The sequence below is a fragment of the Eubalaena glacialis genome, chromosome 10 (assembly GCF_028564815.1).
Source record: "Eubalaena glacialis isolate mEubGla1 chromosome 10, mEubGla1.1.hap2.+ XY, whole genome shotgun sequence".
NCBI classification, from domain to species: domain Eukaryota; kingdom Metazoa; phylum Chordata; class Mammalia; order Artiodactyla; family Balaenidae; genus Eubalaena; species Eubalaena glacialis.
Genome location: NC_083725.1, coordinates 85,361,862 through 85,386,659, shown reverse-complemented (window position 1 = coordinate 85,386,659; position 24,798 = coordinate 85,361,862). Strand labels below are relative to the sequence as shown.

At 47.5% G+C, this 24,798-nt stretch overlaps 1 protein-coding gene across 1 annotated transcript in view; it reads right to left on the bottom strand.

Moving 5' to 3' along the window:
* Nucleotides 1-2,157: 2,157 nt before the first annotated feature.
* The window catches only part of SLC6A5 (solute carrier family 6 member 5), a 54,059-nt gene continuing 31,418 nt past the window's right edge, over nt 2,158-24,798 (bottom strand). Inside the window, exons 10-16 of the mRNA XM_061203749.1 lie at nt 23,194-23,318; nt 17,828-17,940; nt 16,959-17,090; nt 15,914-16,013; nt 9,115-9,215; nt 4,898-5,065; nt 2,158-2,313 (exon numbers count right to left, since the gene is read on the bottom strand). Of these exons, the coding sequence (XP_061059732.1) occupies nt 2,158-2,313; nt 4,898-5,065; nt 9,115-9,215; nt 15,914-16,013; nt 16,959-17,090; nt 17,828-17,940; nt 23,194-23,318 (895 nt within the window). The remainder of the gene's footprint in view (nt 2,314-4,897; nt 5,066-9,114; nt 9,216-15,913; nt 16,014-16,958; nt 17,091-17,827; nt 17,941-23,193; nt 23,319-24,798) is intronic.

Here is a 24,798-nt window from a genome sequence, read left to right as displayed (position 1 = left end):
GGAAAGGCTGCAGAACATTTCCAAACCTAAGTTAGTCCTTCCTTGCTCTCCCACCTCATCGGATATCAATTGGAGAGGCTAATTTTTGGTACCACTATGCAGAATCTGCTACAGCAAAGGGGGCTTCTCTACAATATGGCTTTCTTGGGGAAACCAGTGTTAATGGCGGACAAGTCACTATGGGAAACACTGGGACAGGGGAAGCCACAACTCAGCTTCCTAAAGCTAAGTCTAGGGGAAGCTTAGGATTTAGTCTCTGTGATGGATTCTAGTAAGTTCTAGCTTTGGGAGGTAAGCAGAAGAAGAGAATGAGGAGGGGGAAGAACAAACGTGCCCTGCAGACAAAAGAGATGAAAACCTAAAGTTCGAAACCCATCTTTGTTTCCTTTTCTGAAAGTTTCCACAGGCTACTCTTGAAAACCAGAAGTTCACGTCGGTGTTGGCAAATGACAACAATATTTGCTCCAGAAAAGGGAGAGCTCAGTAAGATGAGTTGAGATTTTCCTTTTTCCTTAACAAGTGAAGTCATTTTTTGAAAAGTGTTACTTTAAGGTCTGTTGTTGGGTTTCATTACTGTTTAACAGGACGAAAATGTCACATCAATATACAAGATTTGAACTGAAAGCTTTGCCTGAGACCCTGTAATATGAAGACAAACAAATAAGAAAATGATTGAAATGGTCTCCCCTAAGGAAACAATTTTAGGTTTAGATATTATCACTGTAAGGGAAAAAAAAAAACCCAGACTACACTATCCTACACTCACCATCTCTACAGTGATTAATAAGATATTTATAAAGACAGAAAACACCACTACGAGTACACACTACGTGAACACATGTCACATTATAGAAATCTCATATATGCATGTTCAGGATACAAGAAGATAATAAAGGTTACGGCTTCACCAACCTCTGCAGACATATGATCCGCTCTCATTAGAGTGTGGTTATGAGTACTGTGAATTGGGAACTCTTAAAATTGAATTAGCTAAATGTAGTCTTAAAAGCTATAGCTTTAATTAGCTCACTTGCTACTGACCTAACCTGTACCTATCAGAAATCTCTGTAAATACAATGACCTAAAATGTACTACCAGTGCAGTGAATATTGTGGTTGCTTTCTCTTCAACTCTCCATTTCTTTGATTCTATGCCCACAATCGGCATTGACTGTGAATGAAAAAATGAAGAGTAAAAACCGAGACATTATGTCTTTTAAGAGTTTGTGTCTTATATATATAATATATAGACAGAACCAGGGTAAGTCTTGTTTTCCCAGAGGCTGAAAGACAAGGTAGCTACAGCTCATAGAAAGACATTTAGAAGAGAAGAAACATGGAATGATGACATTGAACCACAGTGCTAGACGTCATGGAGAAACAAAAAGGGCACTCTGCTATGAATGTACAACTTTGGGCACAAATAATACGATGCAGAGGTGGAGGAAAGGATCCACAGAATTCACAAATACGGTTATTCAAAAAAAAGACAACTGAGGGGAGAGAACCAACTCTTCATTGAGATTTGCAGTTTGCAGAAAGAAAGCATCTGAGTCCTTGGTACACTTGAGACAGTTGGTCTGGATGAAGGAAACAGAGCCCCAATCATGAATGGAAATGGGAACTTCACCACCTCGGGGGTGTCCAAATCCACCGGCTCGTCTTACTCAAAACCATTTTCTGATCACTGCCGACCCTCCAAAGGTACCCAGTCCTGAACTTTGTGTGTCAGAATGAAATCACTACATTGCTCAGATGAGTCCAAACTAACAGTCTGGTTATCCTGCCGTTCTGCATAAGCCTGACTGGCACCACCAGTGACAACCACAGAGGATGCTTCCCTACTGATCAACGCGCGCACATCTACTTGTGACTTCGCCGGAAAGCGCTCCCCTAGTTGATTCGAGCCTGCGGGGTAAACCCCACCAGAAACTGACAGCATGGACACAGGCAAACCGCTCTTCAAGTGGTCCATCTAGCTCCCGGCTACAGCATGCGACACTATGTCCTACTTTTCTAAGTCACCACTCTCGTGCACGGGTATGAACTGAGATGTGGGGAGAGAAAAGAAGAAAAATGGGAAGAAAGCTGGGGAAAACACTAGGGGAAGGCAGAGAGGAGAAACGGAATCAAGTCTGGGCCATCCCGTGCCATCGGACTAGCACTGGGTACCCAGTTCCAAATCCTTCACTGGCAGTTTGAGTCCCAGGGAAGAGGTTCCCAAGGGGTCGATCATGTTCTTGTAACGCTCCCCACGGTGCTGAGCTAAGAAGGGGCCCCAGTCCGGCTGCGGCGAGCACACCAACTTCAGCCTCTGCAAAGAAGCCAAAGACACACAGGGTCACAGAAGCAAAGCACCCTCTTCCCCCAGGCACCACCCACCCATCCCCAAACTGGGTGTGACCACATTCGCCAGAACGCCTCCTGGAACCAAGAGGTCCCCCACCAAGAGAAGCAGTTAGGAAGATCAGCTCCATTAATTAACAAGGCCAGGGATGCATTTAAGAGGAGACTTAGTTTAGTTCACTTGAAATTATTTACATCACCCTGCAAGCAATATTACAGTTGCCCAGGGTTTGCCTTGCACAAGATTAATAGAGAATAAAGGGCCCAGATTTTAATTATACATTTTTTCCCCTCCAAATGGAGAGGATCTACAAGCTGCTCTCTCCACTGCCAAACGCAGACTGCAGAGGACATGTACTCACTTTTGTTCTGTAGCCTCAACAGTGAGTTGTTACATCAAAATAATTGGATTTTGTTTAGCATATTTCCCCAAAGTATATAAATGGCCGGAGAAAAAACCCCTCAACCACAAAGATACATTGCCAAGAGTGAGCAAAGATTTTAATTATCTGTTGACAAAAATATACGCTTCTGACTTGGTTCAGAAGTGTGGGTTCTTGCAGGCAAGCTAAAAATAATGGGAATGTCTCTAATCTGTCAACTGAACCTTTCATGGAAAACATAATTTGACTGGAGCATTTTCTAGAAAATTAAAGAAAACATATTTCTGACTACATAAGAGGGAACAAGTATGTGTTTATTACCTATTAAAGGGAAGCTGCTTCTTATAGCTGTTAGTTTAATCTCCCCTTAATCATCAGTTTGCAACCTTTGTGTCCCGAACCAACCATAATAAATGTATATTGCCGACTCATCAGTTTAGAGGATTTCAGCCTAAGACAAAAGTAGCAGAGGCTAAAGCAGCTTCTGTTCAGAGGGAAAGAGATTTCTGGGTCAGTGGGTAGGAGGTCCATCTGAGGCTCGGGCAAGCCATCCCTGGCGGTGAGGGGGCTGAGTCAATTTACCTTAAGGAGATAACAGACAATTTCCTGAGGATGGAAACTGGAACACTGCTTCAGTAAGAAGACGCCTGCATCTCCCTTTGTCAACTCTGCCTCCACCTTTAGTCCAATAAAAACAAAGGCTGCCTCCTCATCGCGTGGACATGCGTGTAAGGCGTTTATTCACATGATCTATTCCCGTCTGCTTCTCCCCTCCCGAGCCTGCGAGAGATGCTCCAGGGCCCTCTCCTCCTCAATCTGGCTGACCAAGAGCAAAACCCACCCAGCTGTTCTTCACTACCCTCATCAGCAGGTGTTTCTTTGCCTCGGTCTAATCCAATGCCCCTCAAGCTTGAATCTGCATCAGAATCACCTGGGGGCTCGTTAAACTACGGACACCAGAGTCCTACTTCCCTGAGAGTCTAGTTCAGCGGAGCAGAGCTGGAGCCTGATCGTTTGTGTTTCCAACAAGCTCCCAGGTGGTGCTGGTGCTGTTAGCCCCTGGGCCAGACCCTGAGCAGCACCGGCCTGGTCCAAGACGGCAGCCCTCTGGACCGCCAAGACAAGGCGGCGCCGACCTCTTCCTAACGCGTCTGAGCACGTGATTTCTCATGAATAACAAAAGCCTGACCACACTTCACTGGTGGCTCAGCAAGTGGCAGTCCCCTTACCATCCTCTCTGGAGTGAGGGTGGGGAGTCTTTTGCATTAGAAATGGGAAATGGGGGGGCTTCCCTGGTGGCACAGTGGTTGAGAATCTGCCTGCCAATGCAGGGGACACAGGTTTGAGCCCTGGTCTGGGAAGATCCCACATGCCGCGGAGCAACTGGGCCCGTGGGCCACAACTACTGAGCCTGCGCGTCTGGAGCCTGTGCTCCGCAACAAGAGAGGCCGCGGTAGTGAGAGGCCCGCGCACCGCGATGAAGAGTGGCCCCCGCTTGCCGCAACTAGAGAAAGCCCTCGCACAGAAACGAAGACCCAACACAGCCCAAAATAAATTAATTAATTTAAAAAAAAAAAAAAGAAATGGGAAATGGGTCCAGCAAGGGACTAACCGACAAAGACAACCAACATGCCTTATACCAGGCATGCCCTGGACCTTTCATTACATCCTTCGGGGATGGTGACGTTTTCATCAGCTTGGACCCCTCAGCCATGCCTAACACAGGCATAGCAGGAAGGGGGAGTGATTTTAAACGTAATCGTAATAGGTGTTTGGGGGGAGGCACCTCAGACAGAGAGGAACATCGGGAAAGGGGGAATCTGATGTGTGGTGAAAAACCAAACACTGGGATTTAAGCTCTGGATGAGGGGAGAGGAGGGGGAAGCACCAGGAGAGAGGAGACACTCTGATCGTTTATTCCCCAGAGCCGTCACTGCTCTGAGGAAGAGCATAATAGCAGCTTGGCCTGTGGACTGGCTGAGTCCCTCCATTAGAGGAATAATACATAATAAGAATGGGTTTAACAGAAACGGTAGCAACTGTTAACCACTTAATCACCATGTCTCCCCTTAGAATAAGTTCACCAAATCTTTTGTTTTTTTAAAGCACAGAGCTCTCAGAGCTTCTCCCCTGGGAGGGGGCGGCAGGAGTGGGAGCTGATACAATTACCTCAATAAATCTGCCAGGAGCCAGATGCATTTTTATCACAAACATAATCGGGATCCAGATAACGGAACAGGCGAGCATTAGCCATCCGAGCACCATGGACCAGTTAGGGTAGCGGTAAGAGCCATAGGTCATGGGCTCCCACTGGTAAAAGCTGAAGCAAAGGATAAACTGGGAAGAAAAGAGAAACACACGCGTTAGGGTGGGGATGTGAAGTATTCCTTCAACAGTCATGTACTGGACCCCTGCTGTGAGTTGGCTGCTTTTTTTGTCTATTATCTCATTTTACCCCCATAACGACCCTGAAAGGGAAGTATTATTACTTCATTTTCTAAATGGAGAAACTGGACTTCACAGAGATGAACGTGACAGACACTGAGCCGCTGATGCTGCATTTGCCATCCCATAAAAACTGAGCAATGCATATGGGTGTCTATACACACAGACTGGCTGAGAGGACGATTTTAAAGGCTACACACCGAGGTGGCGGACGGGTGGAGGCAGGAGAGGGGACGGTGGGTGTTTTTAAGGAGAGGGGCGTCTCTACTGCCTATAATGGATAATCAAGCTTTTGTTATAAGGAAAAAAATCCATTAGATTAATGTGAAAAATGAATTGAATCTACTTCGTTTTCCCCTTGAATGGGGAAGAGCCCATCTGCAGGAGCTGCCTCTAAAGCCGGCTGAGAGGTCCCCAAGCAGTGGCTGAGCAGGAAGTTTGGTCCTATAATCAGCTGTGGGACAAAGAGAGTGGAGGCCCAGCCCTCCCCTCAACTGATGCAAGGTGAACGGGCCTCGTCACCAACCCGTGAGCCAAGAGGCCGGGGACGGGCAGGCTAATCCCAGCTCTACCACTAATTGGCTGAGGGACCTGTATGTCTCAGACTTCTCTGCTATATAACAGATCCATTTCACACCAGGTATACAACACAGGGATTTTCTGGGAACAACAGTGTGGTATTTACTCAGGAGCCCCCCCCTCACTTTTAAGAGAGGCGATGGTGCATTGTCTGCCCGTTTTCCCCCATCACCGCACACTTTGGCTGGCAACAGTGATGCGAACCCTCTGAAGTCTTGCTTAGTGTAGCTGAGGAGGAACAAGGTGACAGATATGCTGGAAAAAGAGGCACCGAAAAGGACAGAAGAGGGGTTCTAACGCTCTAGCCAAGCCTCTGTTGGGGGAGGGGAACTGCCCTCAGAAAATTGAGTTCTTCCCTGTATTCATCCCGCCTATGGCAGCCTCCGCCTAGAACACTGTACCTGCCTAAGTCCTTCCCTCCTCCTCAGCTCTCTCATTCTATCTTAAGCAGTAAAAGAACTGCCTGAAAATGATTAGAGGGAATTATGCCAGGCAAGATAATATATGCAAGTGTTTTGGGAAAGTGTGAAGCATTAGACAAATGTAAGGCATCTGTATGATTGCTGTAAAGCACAGGCTGCCAGGGCAAGTGATTATTTCAATGCAACAGCAGTTCAATATATGGATTTGAAGCAACATGAGACTGAAGACAGTGGTTGAGAAAACTGCTCCTATAAGAGATATCTACTCTAGGCCCCCTTTTAAACATTTGCCCCTAGAGTTATAAGCTTTATTAACCAGTCTATTGGAAGTATGGCTTAATGTAATTATGGTAAGTTGTCCCATTTCATTTACTATATAAATAGCAATACATCTGCTTATGTGCGTGCATAATTCAGTAACGTGATCTGCCTATGTATACAATAATTGCACGCAGAATATTTATAGCTCTATAAATCCATGAAGGCACATATAAAAAATGATCAATTTTATTTCAGGGTTTTTTAAGTCATTTAAACCCATAATCTCAGCTCATTCTAGCCTACTACAAGATAGCCGTGTTACAGAAGGGCAAATGGCAAAAAAGAAGGGTTAACCTTGGTCCTTTGATACCCATTTCCTCATTACACAAATATCACATCAAATTTATCTGTGCAAACTTGGTCTTGCCATCAATTTCCCTCTGCCAAGTCAGGTTTGACAAAAACCCTGCCCTCAGATGAACCTGGCCATGAGAAAGGATAATTTAGCCACTGAGCCAGGGACCCCTCCACAGGTTTCTGAGGTGAGTTTTATAACGGAAATCGAATAAAGCACAGCACAGTTGAGGAACTTTCTCAAAAAAACACAGCAAGTCCCTAGAATCCCTTTCCCCTGACATTCTGCTCCTAAAGAAGATTAGGATTATTTTAATCCAGAATTGGCCAAACTCCACTTGGAGATGAAAGCAACTAGGCTTTTAGAAATGTATTAGAAATGTATTTAGAAATGTATTATCTTGAAGCCTAGGTAGCCTTGGATTCCATTCTTATTCTGCCCCCTGCAAGCTTTGTGGCCTTGGGCAAGCTCTTTAGCCTCTCCAAGCCTCAGCACAGGCAACTGTAAAATGGGGGAAGAATCACCCACCAATCAGAGTGGTTGGGAGCTTGAGAGACATAGTTAATAAAGCTGCTACCTAATACTATATCTCCACAAGTCGTCCTGCTGATTATTATTATGTGATCTGGGTCTGCAGAATATAATAAGATTCTCTGAAGCTTTATCTCTTCCAAGACAGGAGGGAAAGGTCGGTAGAATCTGGAACAGATTCTAACTTTGATTCCACCCAAGAATAAATTGTGTGTAGTAGTAACTGAGGGACACGGCGAAGCTCAGCAGAGATGGGGAACAGCGGGGAGGGGGTGGTCTCCTGTCTTCCTCCCAAGAGATGGGTAACTCCCCATCCTTCACACACACTTCAGTCCTGGATTCAAGATACTGAAAAGTTTAACTTAGTCCTTTTCAACTCTCATGCCCCAAATCTGGTGGGACTTTGCAGACAAATTACAGCCTCTGAATTGTGAGTACAGATGTGGGCTTCTGTATGATGTCTTCCTGTCAATGCAGAGGGAGGTAAACGCTGAATGGTTTTTCTCTCTAAACTTCTGCCTTTTCAGAAAGAAATTGAGATGTTTTGATTAAAACTCACTCTGTGACAGTTTGTTGTTTTTTTTTTTTAAGGAAAATATATGTTTTCTCTACAATTTTACTGTCTTGTTTTCCTTTAAAGAAGCTGGTACAGTGTAGTAAAAGGGTCTTAATCTGGTTTCTAGTGCCACCTGCTGGGCCCAGAAGGAACTACAGCCAGCTTCCTGCAGCTTTTGCCCAGATGACACCTACAAGCCAGGGAGGAAGAGAGGGAAAGGCAAGGTCTCTGTCAATTACTGTGCTTGGAGAGTAGATGGAGGCAAAGCCAGGAGCTGGGGCACAATAAAGGAGGTGACAGGATATGCCTGTAAGTCCCCAGGCAGATTTGCTGGCACATGAAGGGCTCTGATCTTTAAGAAGATGAATGTCAGATGATCTCAAAATGTCATCATCACACTTGAGGATGATAAGATAGTCCTCAAAAGCAATAAAAATGAACAATAAAAGTCTAACTTCTGCTATACATATTAGCTGTAGAGTAGCTGTGTTGAGCAGTGTTTAGGATTAAGTGTTCTGGAGCCAGACTGCCTGGGTTTGAACCCAGGCTGTAGCTAATTATAGTTGTACAATCCTAGGCAAGTCACATAACCTCTGGGCGTCAGTTTCCCCATCCGTAAAATGGAGATGATTATAATACCAACCCCTCAGAGCTGCTGTGAGGGAGAGACGAGGTGATACATATAAATCAGCAGCCCCCATCCCTTTTGGCACCAGGAACCAGTTTCATGGAAGGCAATTTTTCCATGGATGGTGGGGGATGATTCAGGCAGTAACACGAGTGATGGGAAGCGATGGGGAGCGGCAGAGGAAGTTTCGCACACTCACCCACCGCTCACCTCCTGCTGTGTGGTCCGGTTCCTAACAGGCCACAGACCGCTACCGGTCCTTGGCCCAGGGGTTGGGAACCCCTGATATAAAGCACTGTGCACACAACGTGGACCCCAGTTAGCACATGGGAAATGTGATCACGTGAGGCAGACCGATATAATGGGAAACGTTCCATAGGGATGCTCCAAACTGTGCATGCGTCCTCGCTCTGCACCCGATCAATCAAGCACCTTTAGGCAAGGCGCTTCACCTCTTCACATCTGCGTTTCCTCAGCTGAAAGACACGAGTAATACTCATCCTACCAGCTCCGCAGGCTCATGTGTATGTAGGCACAGGTCTTGTTCAACATAAAGCATCACATATGCACGCAAGGTGCTACCCATGCAATAAAGCACACGGTCCTTACAGTTAAAATGGTTGGAGTAACAAACGCCCAGCAGACTTTCCAGAAAACATTTGGCTGGAATCCAATCATCATCTCGATATCTTCACAGAACCTCTGCAAGCCTGCAAAGAGACCAACGGAGATCAAGCATGAGGTGCAATGGCAGGGGTGAGGTGGGGCAGGGGATGGCGTGAGAGCCCCTCACTCGAGTGCTGTTGGCCCCATCCTGGTGTCCACATGACCCCTATTTATGCAGGAAACCATCAGACAAATGACTAGCTGCCGGGAAGATTAAGGCAAATGGAACATTTAAATAGATAGTAAACACCCTCTGCCGTTAAGTTCAAAGTGAGATGTCATCCCACCATGACATCTAAAAAGCTCCATCCCGGCCTACCCCGGGAGTCTCCACACTGCCACAGCCTGGCACAGTCACCCGTGCGGCTGTTTTTGGAGGTAGGCTCATGGGCTCAGCAACCAGCTCTGACAAAGCCAATTAAGACTGTGATCGATAAGCACAGTGTGTTAGGAAAGCCTTGGGATTTTGAGGGAGACTCGCTGCATGTGACTTTTTACCCCTCACCCTCACAAGGACACTCTCCCATGAGTCAGTTTATCTCTGCTCTATGTAAGATGCTACGGGCAGGCAAGAACCAAAGTGAATGCCACGTGGCCATCACCCACTTTGTTGGAACTCAGAGGATTGCGGTCTTCTTGGTCGCTGATCAACATAACTACATAAAGTAAAAAGCAGATAAGAGAGTTATTCTCAGGGCCCCACATAACCAGCATCCACTCTCTGAAAGGAAAAGCGACAGAGGATGTTTGAGGAGGGAACGGTTTCTTGTATTGTTTCCTGAGCTCATCAGAAGCCCGGCTTTCTCAGAACTGCGGGATCGCTATGCTGAAGGCACTTGAAAGGGCCCCAAGTTCAAGCCCTTTCATAGTCGGCGGTTCTGACTGGTGGCCCTAAATCATGGGCCACCACAGGCAAGAACCACACACTTTGAGCAGCTGACTTGACCATCTTTGGGTCTGTTTGTTTGTCTCCTTTCATGTCATTAAACACCTTCAAGCAAGTGGCCTCTGGACACTAGACCCTCTGGGCATAAGTGAGGGGTGAGAACAAAAAAAGAGACAAAAGTCAAAGATGAGGCCCTCAGAAACACACATGAGATCCTGAAAGCAGGCCTCAGTTCTTAATAGATTCTAAAAATGTCTATTATCAGTATCAATCCTGTTACCAGGCTATTAAATCATCCCCAGGAGATGACGGTGCGCAGCCCGCCTGGGGAAATCGATGTGACAGGGTTCAAGGTTAGACAGAGGAAGACATACAGATAGCCTCCTACGGGAGGAGGCGTGTGGCAATAGAAGTGCTCAAGCTCCCCTAGAGGGGACCAAGAGCTGGACCCAGAGCTGTAGGAAGGGGTGGATGATGGGGGCCCAGTTTCGGCAAGAGGCAGTTTGATGCTGAGGTGCAGTGCTGGGGCTGAAGGTGAGATGGCTTGGTTTCCAGAGTCAGCTCAAGCCCTGGAAGTCAGCTCTCCCCGTGGGCCTCCCGCGGGGGCTCTGGACGACAGGCCTCTGCCTTCAACAGGCTCCAGGTCCCTTGACTGCTCTGCTTGTTCCACAAATGTGGCCCCCCAGATGCAGCCCAGGGACACCGGCTGGGAGCCACGAGGCAAGCCTCCTGCCCCTTGCTCATTCCTGAGTCAGGCTCTCCAGTCCCTCCATCCTCTGCCTGCTCCAGCTCCCACCCAGCACAGCCCGCCCACGCCCTGACTCACGCCCAAGTCCCCACCTGAGTCCCTTACAGCTTCAATGTCTACCTTCCCCTCCGGCCTTTGTTCATATGGCTTCCTCTGCCTGCTCTATCCTTCCCGCTGGTCCAGATCCCTCTTCAAGGCTAACTCTTTTTATTTTTTTTTTATTTATTTTTTATTGGCGTATAGCTGCTTTACATTGTTGTGTTAGCTTCTGCTGTACAGCAAAGTGAATCAGCTATACACATACATATACCCCTCTTTTTTGGATTTCCTTCCCATTTAGAAGGCTAACTCTTGATAGAGGACTTGATCTTGGGGCCCGGAGCATGTGCATGGAGACTTGCCTGCAGCATGACCTTGAACCTGGAGGGGTAAGAAATCTCCAAAAGGGATCAGAGCAACTGTTTCTCACTGAATTAGGAGAAAAATAGCAGGAAAAGAAAAAAAAAAAAAAGTGGTGAACTCATAGCAACTGTTCTAGATTCAAACCAACAGATTTGGTGCCCAGAAATGGGCCCACCACAACCTCCATATAACCAGCCAATCCTGAACTGTAAGTCAAGGACCTCCTTCAACCAACCGATCACTTTCACCCATGCAACTTTGTGGCTTTTGTCTTTGTGAACCGTACCGTTGCCCTTGGTCTGAGTATGATCTTCCAGGGGCTGCTCTCCCCACTGTGTGGCCAGGGCCAGCCTCCTCCCACTGTGTGGCCAGGGCCAGCCTCCTAGCCTGTGAGCCAAGCACTCATACAGGGCCCGGTGCTCAGAAGGGCGCCACCCCTGGATTAATCTTAATCTCTCCTGTCGCCATCTTGAAACTCTTGACAATTTTTTAACACAGGGCTCCACATTTTCATTTTGCACTAGGTCCCACAAATTAGGTCTCCAGTCCTGTGTGTATCTCAAATATTATTCTCTTACAGTTAATGTAATGTTTTGGCTGCATCTCTTGGAGCCAAAACCCTATGTGTGGGCTCAGATTTCCCCTGCCTTGGTTAGCAATAAACTCAACACTAAGTCTCATCTTTATCTACTTTTATATTCTTTTATCTCCAAAACTCCACCTTCTCAAAGTTTTTCTGGCTACCCTGGCCCTCCTTTATCTCTGGGCAGCAAAAGTGCACAGCTGGGATGCACAGCTTAGTACTGGCCTTCTTCTCAATGTACGAAGTAGATTTGCTCTTCCTGGCAGCTAGTTGGAAAGATCCGTGAATATAGAAAACTACCTCTGCCCTCCCCACTTTCCTAGAAGCATGCAGGGCATACAGTGAACACTTAATAAATACCTGTTGAGGACTTCGCTGGTGGCGCAGTGGTTAAGAATCTGCCTGCCAATGCAGGGGACACGGGTTCAAGATCTCACATGCCACAGAGCAACTAAGCCCGTGCGCCACAACTACTGAGCCTGCGCTCTAGAGCCCATGAGCCATGACTACTGAGCCCGCACACCACAACTACTGAAGCCCGCGTGCCTAGAGCCCGTGCTCCCCAGCCAGAGAAGCCACCGCAATGAGAAGCCCGTGCACCACAACGAAGAGTAGCCCCCGCTCGCTGCAACTAGAGAAAGCCTGCGCGCAGCAAGGAAGAACCAACGCAGCGAAAAATAAATTAATTAATTAAAAAAGATATTGCTTAAAAAAAAGTACCTGTTGATTTACTCACAGGCATTTACCTATGTGAGTTATGAATGGACTGAACCATCTTGTTCCTAATGTTTTCTGAACCCCAGCAAACGGAGCTGGGGGAACTTACACCCTGAATGAGAGGTGGACAGTGACATTTCAGCTGAGAACACATGTGACGATGGAGCTCAGGGAGGGGGACCAGAGAGGAACAAAAGTAAGCTTGAATTTGTGGGGTTCCGGAGAGATCATGTATTTTTGTTTTGTTGTTTTGTTTTCTTTTGTACTAAAAACAAAAACAAAAAAACTTTGAGGCATTCAGCCTGCAGGATGGACAACCAGAACTGGAGAATGACATATTCCATCCTGTAAACGTCATTGCCTGTGTGACTCTAACATCCCTCACGAGGATGTGGAGAAAGACGGAGTGGGGGTAGGACGTGAAACAAGTAACTGATCAACATGGAAGAAAACAGATCAAGACAATTGAGCATATAGTGATTTGGGGGAAATGCACAGTGTGAAGCCAAGCAGGTAAGCAGGCAGCAGGGCTTTGTGGTGGCAGGTCAATCCTATGGTCCCCCCCAGCCAGAAAGCCCCTGTATTGGCTCCCAGGAAAATGCAAATCACTTCTTCAAAGCGACTCTATTAGGTAACAGTCTGTTAAAGGGATTGTCCCTACACCAAACTCAGGGAGTTCCACTTTTCTAGCTACCTCAAACCCAAATATTGGCCTTTGAAGAGTGTTGCCTTGAGAACCTGAATCAGATATTTTGATCTAAAGATAAAACTTGAAAATTGTACCTACTGTATTTTAAATGTTTGAATGGCAACCTCTAGAATCTAGACTCTAGAGATCATTAGAACTAAGAAGAAAACACAAATCTCTGCAATCCACCTACTTATTTTTCAAATTCAGCAGCCAGGATGGGGGGGGAGCAAATCAGTCGGGTTCATTTTCACTCTTCACAGGTTCATGTTCAACTTCCTTAAACTAACCTTGCATTTGTTTGGGGCCTCATCATCTCAATAAAGAATCCAGTGTCCTCTGGAGCGTACATTATATATTTGTGCAGGCTTTTGCTTTCACCTCTAACAATTATGTTAGCTTATTTCAAATATTTCTTCTAAGAGTCCCTTCTTAGAATTCCATCCAGGTGCAAATCAGAGGTTCACACCCACATCCGACACAGCAGGAGTCAAGTTCACCCTGAGTTCAGCACAGAGTCCACCTGGACCTGGAAGCTGGCCCAGCACCAGCCCTCTAGAGGCCAGGCGATTTCCTGGGTGGTCCCCCAGGAAGATTAGCAGAGCCCAGGGGCTGAAGCACTCAGGACTTATTTTTTCCTTCAGAACCAAAAAATCTACCACCAGTTTTATATGGAGGCTGGGGGGAGCTACTTAAGTTCTAAAAATAGAGATGTTAAAAGGTTTCTGTTTTAATGATGCTTGTAAACCACACTGAACAGCCCTGTTTTATTGGAAAGAATTATGCAAATGTGTCTTTTGTGCCAAATAGCAGCGAGGATACAGACCGCAGAGGAGGTCAATGAGATGGCTACCTGCACTTGGGCCAGTGCTGCAATGAAGAGCTTTCCTGACTTTGCCAACAGACCATCTGGTGACTTTAGCTTATATATAGACCCATGAGGGCTTTAGTTTCCAAAGGAGGGCCCCAGAGGCCTCTCCATGGCAAAGCCTTTGGTATCTGGGCAGAAAGTTAGGATTGTGGTAGATTGGCTGGGTTTCTGCCACTCTCTGCTCAGGTAGGAAGCTCTTTGAAGCCTCACCCTAAATGCAGGTCCTCAATCACAGTGTCACTGCAGGCTCCAGGCTGTCTCATCAGCCCAAAGTGTCGGCAGTTTGGCCTCTGATCCCATCACGACAGCTGGCATGCCTGCCCACTTCTCTGGCCAGAAACTAAACTCTCCCTGCAGTGGGGATGTAATCTCCAGCTGAGACAAAGTTCCCTTCTGCCAACACCTAACAATGACTACAGTATCTTCCTGTTTCTAGGGCACCTAACGTTTACATGAGAGGTTTCCTTTTTATATATATATATTTTTTAAAAGTTTTTTTTTTTTTAAAGGAACTCCTTTATTTATTTATTTATGGCTGTGTTGGGTCTTCGTTTCTGTGCGAGGGCTTTCTCTAGTTGCGGCAAGCGGGGGCCACTCTTCATTGCGGTGCACGGGCCTCTCACTATCGCGGCCTCTCTTGTTGCGGGGCACAGGCTCCAGACGCGCAGGCTCAGTAGTTGTGGCTCACGGGCCTAGTTGCTCCGCGGCACGTGGGATCCTCCCAGACCAGGGCTCGAACCCGTGTCCCCTGCATTAGCAGGCAGATTCTCAACCACTGCGCCCCTAGGGAAGCCCTCCTTTTTATATTTTGATTCCCCATCACCCTCCATTTTAATGCGTTTTTCAGGAAAGCAAGAAGCTGCTGAACCCTGATGGACAGGAGGCTAACAATTACATTAAAAGCAAGATGCTCATACCAAGGACATCCTGCATCCAAGTGATACCCTGCCTTTCTTTTTACCATCTCTTTTTGGTTTTGAAGTACAGATGGATCATCTGAGTTGGCATTTTTCACCTTCCTGGTATTTGCTAAGGAGGCCTTATCTATATTAGGGATGATTCTGAGACTTCGAGGCACAGGGAAGTCAGCAGTGCCTTGAACCCAATAGGACTTGCTTGTGCTGACCGGCGGTGCACACGAGGAGCCCAGGAGATCACCCGGTGAGACCCCCTCCCCTGCACGCACAGACACCTCCACGTGAAGGGCAAAGATAGCATCCGCTGACTTACCATTCCTGTTCTTCTAGATAACGGCCCTGCTGATTATGGGATGCAGGTTGCTATAGTGATATTAAGAAGGGCTAATCTGTAAGGGAACAGGCAGTTTCTTCCTGGGAAAATCTGGGGTTAAGATCTTGTATCACAGGCTCCCATGATGCTAACGAAGTCTCCTAAGGATCTGTTAGGCCTGTGTTCTCTTTTCTCACTAAAGTATCCGGGAACCAGGCATGAAGCTTCTCCTCACCTCAAGCTACAGGAAGACTGCAGCTACCAAGAACCCAAAATACAAAAGAAGCCTTCCCCCGAAGCCCAATCTGGCCATTGTCCTCAGACATTAACAGCGGTTCACTTGTCAGACCACACCCAAAGGCATGTCCTGGTCCTAGCAGTTTCTGATAACAAAGACTACTGAGTTTCACCATCAGCCGTCTTTTGTTTCTCTATTAAATCTAGACCCCAGTGGTCCTGAGGCAAGTTGGAAATAAAGGTACAGCTCTCTTACGTTTCCTAAATAGCTGCAATGAAGCCCTTTCATTGTCTTACTAAATATGGGAAACCTGCTTGCCATGGACGCTTGGCACCCGACACTAGTTCTGCCTCAGCATCAGGCACAGTGGTTCGCTTACCGTACACATAGGAGATCCCCACGAGCTCAAAAATGGCAATGATGACGAGGGCGTAGGAGGCGGCATACGTGTCCACAAGCTGAAACATGTAAATTCCACCCTGATAGGGGAGAGAAACAACCGACATCAATAGGCCTGGATCTAGGCTCTCTCCCACTTCTAGCAGTAAATCCTTCCATCCTGAGCAGGGTCAGGTGCAAACAGGAGTCAAAGGATCTCCCCTTCCCTTGACATCAGTAACCTAATGCTGGCCAGATATGTAAGCTGGGGGCCTTGCCATGTTAGCAAAGCAGTCCCTGGAAAGACTCCGAGCTAATCAATAGAACAAGCCCAGAAAAGTGATCTAACATCTTACTCTTAAAAGGCAAACGTCAGCATCTGAAGATGTAAATGTGAAAGTAGCCAGATTGCTTCATTTTTGCTTTAAGCAACAGATGACCATTTCTACCCATATACCTGCATGTGACTGACCTTCATATGACCTTTAGGTGTCTCTGGGCACTCCTCAAGCAACCCCCTGCATTTTCAGCTCACTCTTTAAGTCTCTCTACAACAGATGAGGCTTAGAGACCATCTCCTTTCAATCTATCATTTTCCAGATGAAGAAACCAAGGCCCAAAGTAGTGACTCGCTCAAGGTCACAGGGACAGCAATATATATATATCAGGTAAGCTAATACTCAACTTACCAGAAACTCAGGACTAGAAGGAACTCAAGTGGCTATAAATCTTGTATATTACAGGTAATCAATTTCTCTGGTCAGTATTTTCATGTATTCCATTTTCTTAAAGTAGGACACACCTGTCTCATTGGCTCAAGAAGGCTACATCTCAATTACGAAGATGCTAGAAGTATCATTAGTAGCCAAGGTGACATATTTCCCTCTGTGGTCAGAATCCCTAATGAACTGATGCCATCTACATGGAAATAGCAATGATTTGGCTGTTGTTATAAGGTCCGGGAGCTAAGAGTAAAAGGCTGGAGAGCCATCAGGCCCCCCTGCAACCTGCCCCCATCCCAAGCCTGTGCCCAGCAGGCAGCTTACCTGAGTGATCATCGGGAAGCCCATGATGAAGAAACAAATGCAGCAGCCCAGAGTAAAGACTGGCTTGTGTGTGCGCAGGTACTTGGGAAACTCGTCTGAGATGGAGGTCACTATGGTCTCGATGGTGGCAAACTGGAACAATGCCAGCAAAGCGACACCTGAGACACACCGCCCAGCCCCAAAGGCTCCAAAAAGCCCTTTGTGTTTCCCACCAGGCAAAGCGGTATTTGTATGAGGTTTGGGTTTTAAGGTTGCATTCCCTCGATGGGCCTGAAAGACTTTGCTGGGGTCCAACCCACAAGGCCAGCGAGGGGAATCCAAGCAGGATGTGGGCCTTAGAGCAGTGTTTCCAGCCCCCAGAGACTGCACTCATACCCATCCATCAGGACACTTTAAGCTTCACTTTGTATTCATGAGATGTAAATTCCTCGCCTCCTGTTTAAATCGCATTTGATCTTCTGCTTGAGGAAAAACCCTCTTTGCACCCAACTACTAAACTCTGAGTGCCTGTCACCATGATTTGTTGTAGTCTCAGCCCCAGAGCAATTCCCCTAAAATTGACCTCATATTATTTTCCCTTATTCAGCCCCAAAGAACTTGCTTTGGCAAAATGACACCAAAAGCAGGAAGTACACAGGCTAAAACTTGCATGGAGAACAGAGAGGGAGAGAGTACGGCTCCTTCACCCCATCACCTGAGTCACCCACAAATGCAAGGTTATCCTGAGCCCTGGACAGGTACCTCACCATCCCTACATCTCTCAGGGAAATGTTTAAGTACCACTAAGCTCAACCCCGTTGCAGGCTGGATGCAGGACCCAGGACAGGAGTCTTCAGAAGAAGCAGGGATCGAAGTGGGGAGGGGCTCACCATAGTGTCAAGTCCAAGAGTGAGGAGCATCAGGAAAAAGATGATGGCCCAGAACGGAGAGAGGGGCAGCCTGGTTAAGGCCTCCGGGTAAACCACAAATGCAATGCCTGGCCCTGGAAGGAACAAGACACATGATTGCAAACAGGTCCAGCTCAAGGCCCCCTCTTCCTGGAAGCCCACAGGCTCCTCTCTCCATGGAAGCCCTGAGTTGTTAGTTATCACATGCTGCTCCTGCTATTTGCTATGTTTTTACTCCTCTCTATCCATTTCCCCAATTAGACCTCAAGCTCCCGGAAGGGAAGGACCAGGGGAATTAGGTCCACACCTCAGGGAACTCAGAGGAGAAGCTCAAAAAGCCTGCCAAAGCAGAGACTCAGGGCCAACTCGACTCTAAGGCCAGGCTGTATCCCATGCAAATAACATGAAAACCTCCATCTTTGTATTCATAAGTTGGGGGAGAATGTAATAATTACCCTCTAGAACAGTGGGTGATTTTGCCCCCCTGGGCACATTTGGCAATGTCTGGAGACATTTTTGATTCTCATAACTGGGATGTCATGGGGGATGATTACTGGTGTCCAGTGTGGAAAGGCCAGGGATGCTGCTAAACATCCTTCAATGCATGGGACAGTCCCACAACAAAGAACTATCCGACCCAAATGTCAAGAGTGCTGAGGTGGAGAAACCCTGCTGTAAGGGTTAAACATGCCCAGAATGACATCGTTTCCCCATTTTGTTACCCTTCTTCCTAGTCACTCCTCCAGGAGAAGCCATGTACATAAAACATGAATCAATCTAACACTTTTAGGAACTTGCTCTATAAAGGCTTGGTAAAGATGGGGCTACATCAGTCCACAGGTAATTAAGTGGGGAAGAGGGAAGCATGATATAAGGGTTAAGAGAGTTTGGTCTCTAATAGTTAGACAGACCTGGGTCCAAATTCAGACTCCATGACTTGCCAGCTGTGCAACCCTAGAGAAGTTATTTAATTTCTGTAAGCCTCAATCTTGCCCATCTGTAAAATGGGGATAACAATAGTTCCTCACAGGGCGGTTATGAGGGACAAATGAGGAAACGCACGTAAAGCACTGAGATCAGTGCCTTGCACATCATCAGCACTCACAGAATATTAGCTTTTCTTAGGGGTGGACAATGAACTTGGAAATTAGCAGCTCCGATTCCGGTTTTCCCAAGAATATCGCGTGTGGTCTTGGTGGAGGATCTCTGAGCTGCAGTTTTCTCTGCTAACATAAAGCCCCACCAGCCGTTCCTATCTTCCTTACAGCCTCACTGGGAAGATGGCTAAAGACCTGGCAGTTGTGAATTTCCCTGTAGGTAGAAACCTAGATGATAAGGGGCAGAGACCAGGGAACGTCAGGGTAATCCACGGCCAGCGCACGTCTGGAAGCCAGAAATCGAAGCTCCTGGAGTTTTATAACTCAAGCATAATGACACTTTTTTAAACTGGAATTCATCAGGTTGTTAGCTCCCAATGTTGCCTAGGGCTTTGGGTATTGAAAACATAAAGCCTGGAATGCCTAAGATACCCCCGCTCGATGCATTTATTGAACAGACAGTAGAGACAGCCTCTGAAGGCTCCCTGAGTGAACCATAAAAGAAAAATCTGTATTAAGCTACAGTTCAAAATAGGCCTCAAATGCAATGCACCGAAGAAGCCAGTTCAGTGCCCGGAACACCGAGGAAGCCAGTTCAGTTTAGGCCCATGAAGTGGACGAGAAGGTCTTCAAATGGCCACTGCCGGAGGACCTCGGCTCATTGCTTAACAGGATTCTGGCCGTTTGGGCTTCACTGCTTTTTCAGGGAGGGGAATGATTTCAAAATATTTGGCCTGTTTCCATTTCAGCGGCCTCCCTAAAGTATGCAGGGTAAAGGCATCATTTTCAGCAAACTCCATTTATCCAAGATGGCTAGAGAGTGGATTTTTTAAATACAGTTTTAGAACATTTTGTAGAGTTCAGAAAGATGGACTGTCCGAGCCACAGCGGAGTTTTCCCCGGGCGAGGCCCTTGTGTCTGATGGAGGCTGAGTCCTGCCTCCTTCCTCTCCCTCTGGGAGGCAGCAAGGCCCAGTGGGTGGACTGCAGGCTCCTCTCCCCCATGGGCCAGAAAACTGGCTCTGCCTCTTACTAGCTGCGGGACCGTAGGTAAGACTCTGGACAAACCTCAGTTTCCTTATCCGTACAATGGAGATAATAATAGCACCTACACTCAGGGAGTTTCTGTGAGCATTAAGTGTGTTGATACAGGTAAAGGGCTCAGAACGATGCCTGGCCGTGGCGAGAACTCAGTAAGCATAGACCATTATTACTCTTCCCATGAGAGGGGATCAAAGGGGTTCTGCATGCCAGCGTCTTGGGCGGGGCCCCCAGAGACCTACAGTGACAGCCTCCTTGGTCCTAGAGAGCCACTGAAGACACAACCAGGGGCTCCGGTCAATGGACCCATCACGACCCGCAGCACACGGGGAGTGGTTACTCTGCTGAGAAACCTACTACATGTGGATGTGTTCTCAGAGGACGCAGCACCGGAACCCTTTCCTGTGCCTTTGGAAGGTTTGGCATCCAGGTGACAGACAGATGGTGGGACGGTCAGTCCAGTTTGAGAGCGTTCATCTTGATCAGCAGGGTCTCTGAACTATGAGGGGGTGAGGGAGCCAGGGCAGAACTTCCTAGTGGCCTGGTTACCTGAGAGCTACCACCTAGACCTGGGACTCTATATGCAATACGCACCTCCGTGTTGCTCTGCTGTGGTCTAACCCAGTCTTGCCGCCAGTGGGTGAGCATCTTGGTAGGGCTCTGAGTTGGATTCTGACCGTGAGTCAGTGCTCCCCAGGTAGCAGTTGGCTGGGAGATGACTCTAAAAGGTTGACTTCCCGGCAAGCTCATTCTCTGGCGTAGATGCCTGAGAAGACCACGCCCCCTTCCCTGTGCCCATCGTAAAAGCAGAGGACAGCTTGGTCTCATCACCAATCCCACCCTCAAGCCCCCAGAAGCTCTGATACAGCCAAGATTTGGGGTAATGGCTTTGAGCCTCCCTTACAAGGGAGCTGTAAACGAAATGGACTAGGGTTAGGTCCTTAAAGAGAACCTGCTTTTGACTGAATACCAAAGCAGTTACTAATGTTGGGTCAGCAAAAATGAACTGAATGTCCACGTGCCAATGTCACCCAGCTAGGAGAGCTTGGGGCTGGCACCTAATGCAGGCCTGACCCCGATCTTTGTATTCTGCAGAGCCTCCATTACAACGGAGGAAATAGGACAAGCCTGCTAATCACATATAAGAATGTATGCGAATTCAGAAGACCTCCCGGGCCACTGCCCCTCCCCTGTGGGATGAGACCCACTGTCCCTGCGCTGGTGACAATGAGAAACTACCAAGTACAGTTGGCCCTTGAACAACACAGTTTTGAACTGCACGAGTCCACTCAGACATGGATTTTTTTTCAATCGTAAATACTACAGTACAACACAATCTGCAGTTGGTCGAATCCATGGATGCGGAGGAATTGCAGATTCAGAGGAACTGTATCTACGAAGGGCTGACTCTAAATTATAACACGGATTTTTGACTGTATGGAGGGTCGGCGCCCCTAAACCCTTGCATTGTTCAAGGGTCAACTGTATGAACACAACACGTTAGAACCTGTGAGAAGTACTCCTCTCTCCCTGTTAAAATCAGAGGAAATGAAAAAATTCTGAAAAGGGGAAGTTTCAGAGGGAAACAGGCCATTTGTCTGATGCTTTTTATATAGACGAAAAACAAAATTTAATTTGGGTTTTAGCAACTTGTGTCCCCAAATCCCTTTCCTGGGGCAGGAAACGCTCAGAAGAGTTAACGAATGTGGCCCACATCTTAAGAATCACTGTCTCTGGCCACTCGGCCACTGGTTCACAAGGAGCTCAGTAATGTCACAAAAATAACAGAACACCTCAGATCTGCTGGCAGGTAGAACAGGACGTACCTGCTCCAGCTACGCTGCTGGAAGGAAATGAGGACAGCGTGGGTGGTACAGGCACCCCGAAAACAAAGCCTCCGCCACTCCCTCCCTCCCCCTCACCACCTCTCTGCTCCCCAGAAGATTTAAATTTTTCAACCAGGGAAGGGCATTTGCTCAGCTCTGGGACCTCTAATTTAGTGCACTGCTGTAGAACCAAAATCCCTGGGGGTTCAGCACCCTCTGCAGGGAGAGATAGCTCCCCCCCACCAACAAGCTGGCTCTTTAACCCTTTGAGGCCTGCAGTGCATCATCAGCGCCGCTGAAGCAGTTATTAATTATCCTTAGGGAGCCAGAAGACAGCCAGCAGCCCACCAAGGAGGTGACATTGCTAGGGCCTAGTTCTTTCTCGTGCTGGCGTCTGAGCCATTATCTGAGACTTGCAGTGAGCTCCTTGAAGAAAGATAACTGCACAGAGAAGTCACAGACAGGTCCACACTCTGGACTGTCTGGGCCCACAGCCCTGTCCCCACAGCCCCTGGCACAGTCCCTACACCACGGCAGCCCATAAATGCCTGATTACAGAATGCCCGTCATGATAGACAACGCCACGATGAAATCCCTCAATCACTGAGACCTGCTCAGCACCCAAATCCTCTGTAGAATAAGGTTGGGTGGAAGTAAAAAGTTAACTAAAAGTATTACACACTGTCTACAAGATTCTGTGCTAGAAATATGGATTAAATGAGATAAATAAAGGAGAGCTCCCTGTACACTCCAAAGGGACCACACAAATGCTAGCCATTAATAGAGGGATCACTTGGGCAGAAGGTAAACATTTATTCCACATCCCTCCCACCACCGCCGTCCAACCTTTCCACCCACTGGGGAAACAATTTGCAGGGTCTGCATTGCAAACTAAGCAGAAGACCCTGAGAACACAGCTGACCTAACAACCAGGAAAGTGCTTCATCAGGAAAAGGCTGCTCTTGCTAAGCATTAGTGTTTGGTGCCTACAGAGCCCTCGGCAAGGAATGCCACCCTGAAGCAGGTTGTGCCTACATCCGCTGCAGGAGCATTAGTTTGCCTAGAGAATCCTCTCCCCGTGCCCAACAGGTAGAGACCTTACTTCTGCTGGAGCTGAGTTAAGAGAGGACGGGAAAACGAAGGAAAGGAGAGGGAAGCAGGAAAGGGGCTTTTATAGCCACACCTCTGGGGAAGGACCGGCCAGATCTAACCCTGCATGAGCTTCAGACTCTAGCTGTTCTGGGTCCCTCCGCAAAGGGGGACCTAGGCTGTCCCCCTCTCCAGCCTGTTCCAGAAGGCCAACTTCCTAGCATAGCATAAATGAGGAGCTCAGGGTGTGAACCTGGAACCTGCCCTACGACAGCAGGGTGACCGGCGCACTGTACCTTGGTCTGCCACGTTCTCGATGTTAACCTTGCGTTCATTGGCCATGAAGCCGATGACTGAGAAGATGACGAAGCCGGCGAAGATGCTCGTGGCACTGTTGGTGCAGGTAACAATTAGGGTGTCCCTGGGAGGAAGAGACAAGTTTGCCAATAGGCGTGCTTTGTGAGGAGGAAGGGATAGGGGAGGGACACATGAATGTGTGCTCGCGTGTTTGCGTGCCCATGTCCACATGCCCATTCCTAAATAGGTACTCACTGTAGGCTGGTCCTGTTCTCTCTTATTCACAAGGAAAGGAACCACCAGTCCTGACCACAGGCTCTCTTGGGCCAAGTGGATAAGCACCAAAAGACTCAAAAAGCTCTCCCTCCCCTAACTGCCCTGCTCCAGGGCCTCTGGGACAGAGCTCTGGCTCCACCTGCCCGAGAACTGGATCTCCCCTCCTGGCAGTGGCAGAGGTAAGTCTGTCCATCAGAGCAGAAATTGAGGGGATGAGGCCTTTTGCAGAGTCCGAGACAGGAACGACGTATGAGAGAAGAGAAGGCGGTGGGACCAACAGATGCCACCAAGCATGAGAACAGCCTGGGGTTGGGGCACACGGGCCTAGAAGGGCAAGGGAGGCGGGGAGAGGAGAGAGACCAGCACCTCGGTGCCAGTGTCCTCTGCTGGCCATATGGCTGCCGTTCCCGGCCTGCCCTGTCCATCCCGGACACAAGAGAGGGGTCAGAGCTAGATGGAGCCGTGAGGCCAAATTCTCTTACATGTTAGAGGCATGACCTTGACCAAGTCACTTCCTCTCCACTCTGACTTTATTTATTTATTTTTTTACACATATCCACTCTTTTTTTTTTATTCTTTTCCCATATAGGTCATTACAGAGTATTGAGTAGAGCTCCCTGTGCTATACAGTAGGTCCTTATTAGTCATCTATTTTATATACAGTAGCATGTATATGTCAATCCCAATCTCCCTATTTATCCTTCCCCCCCTTACCCCCTGGTAACCATAAGTTTGTTTCCTACATCTGTAACTCTACAAAAACTTCTGTTTTGTAGATAAGTTCATTTGTACCCTTTTCTTAGATTCCACATATAAACGATATCATATGATATTTGTCTTTCTCTGTCTGACTTACTTCACTCAGTATGACAGTCTCTAGGTCCATCCATGTTGCTGCAAATGGCATTATTTTGTTCTTTTTTATGGCTGAGTAATATTCCATTGTATATATGTACCACATCTTCTTTATCCATTTCTCTGTTGATGGACATTTAGGTTGCTTCCGTGTCCTGGCTATTGTAAATAGTGCCGCAGTAAACAGTGCATGTATCTTTTCAAATTATGGTTTTTGTCAGATATATGCCCAGGAGTGGGATTTCAGGATCATATGGCAGCTCTATTTTTAGTTTTTTAAGGAACCTCCATACTGTTCTCCATAGTGTCTGTATCAATTTACATTCCCACCAACAGTGCAGGAGGGTTCCCTTCTCTCCACTCTGACTTTAAATGGTGGCAATGACTCCGCCTCCCTCACAGGTTGTTGTGCGGACAGAACCAGATGAGGCCTGCACCGCAGAGCCTGGCACAGAGCAAGTGCTCAGGATACA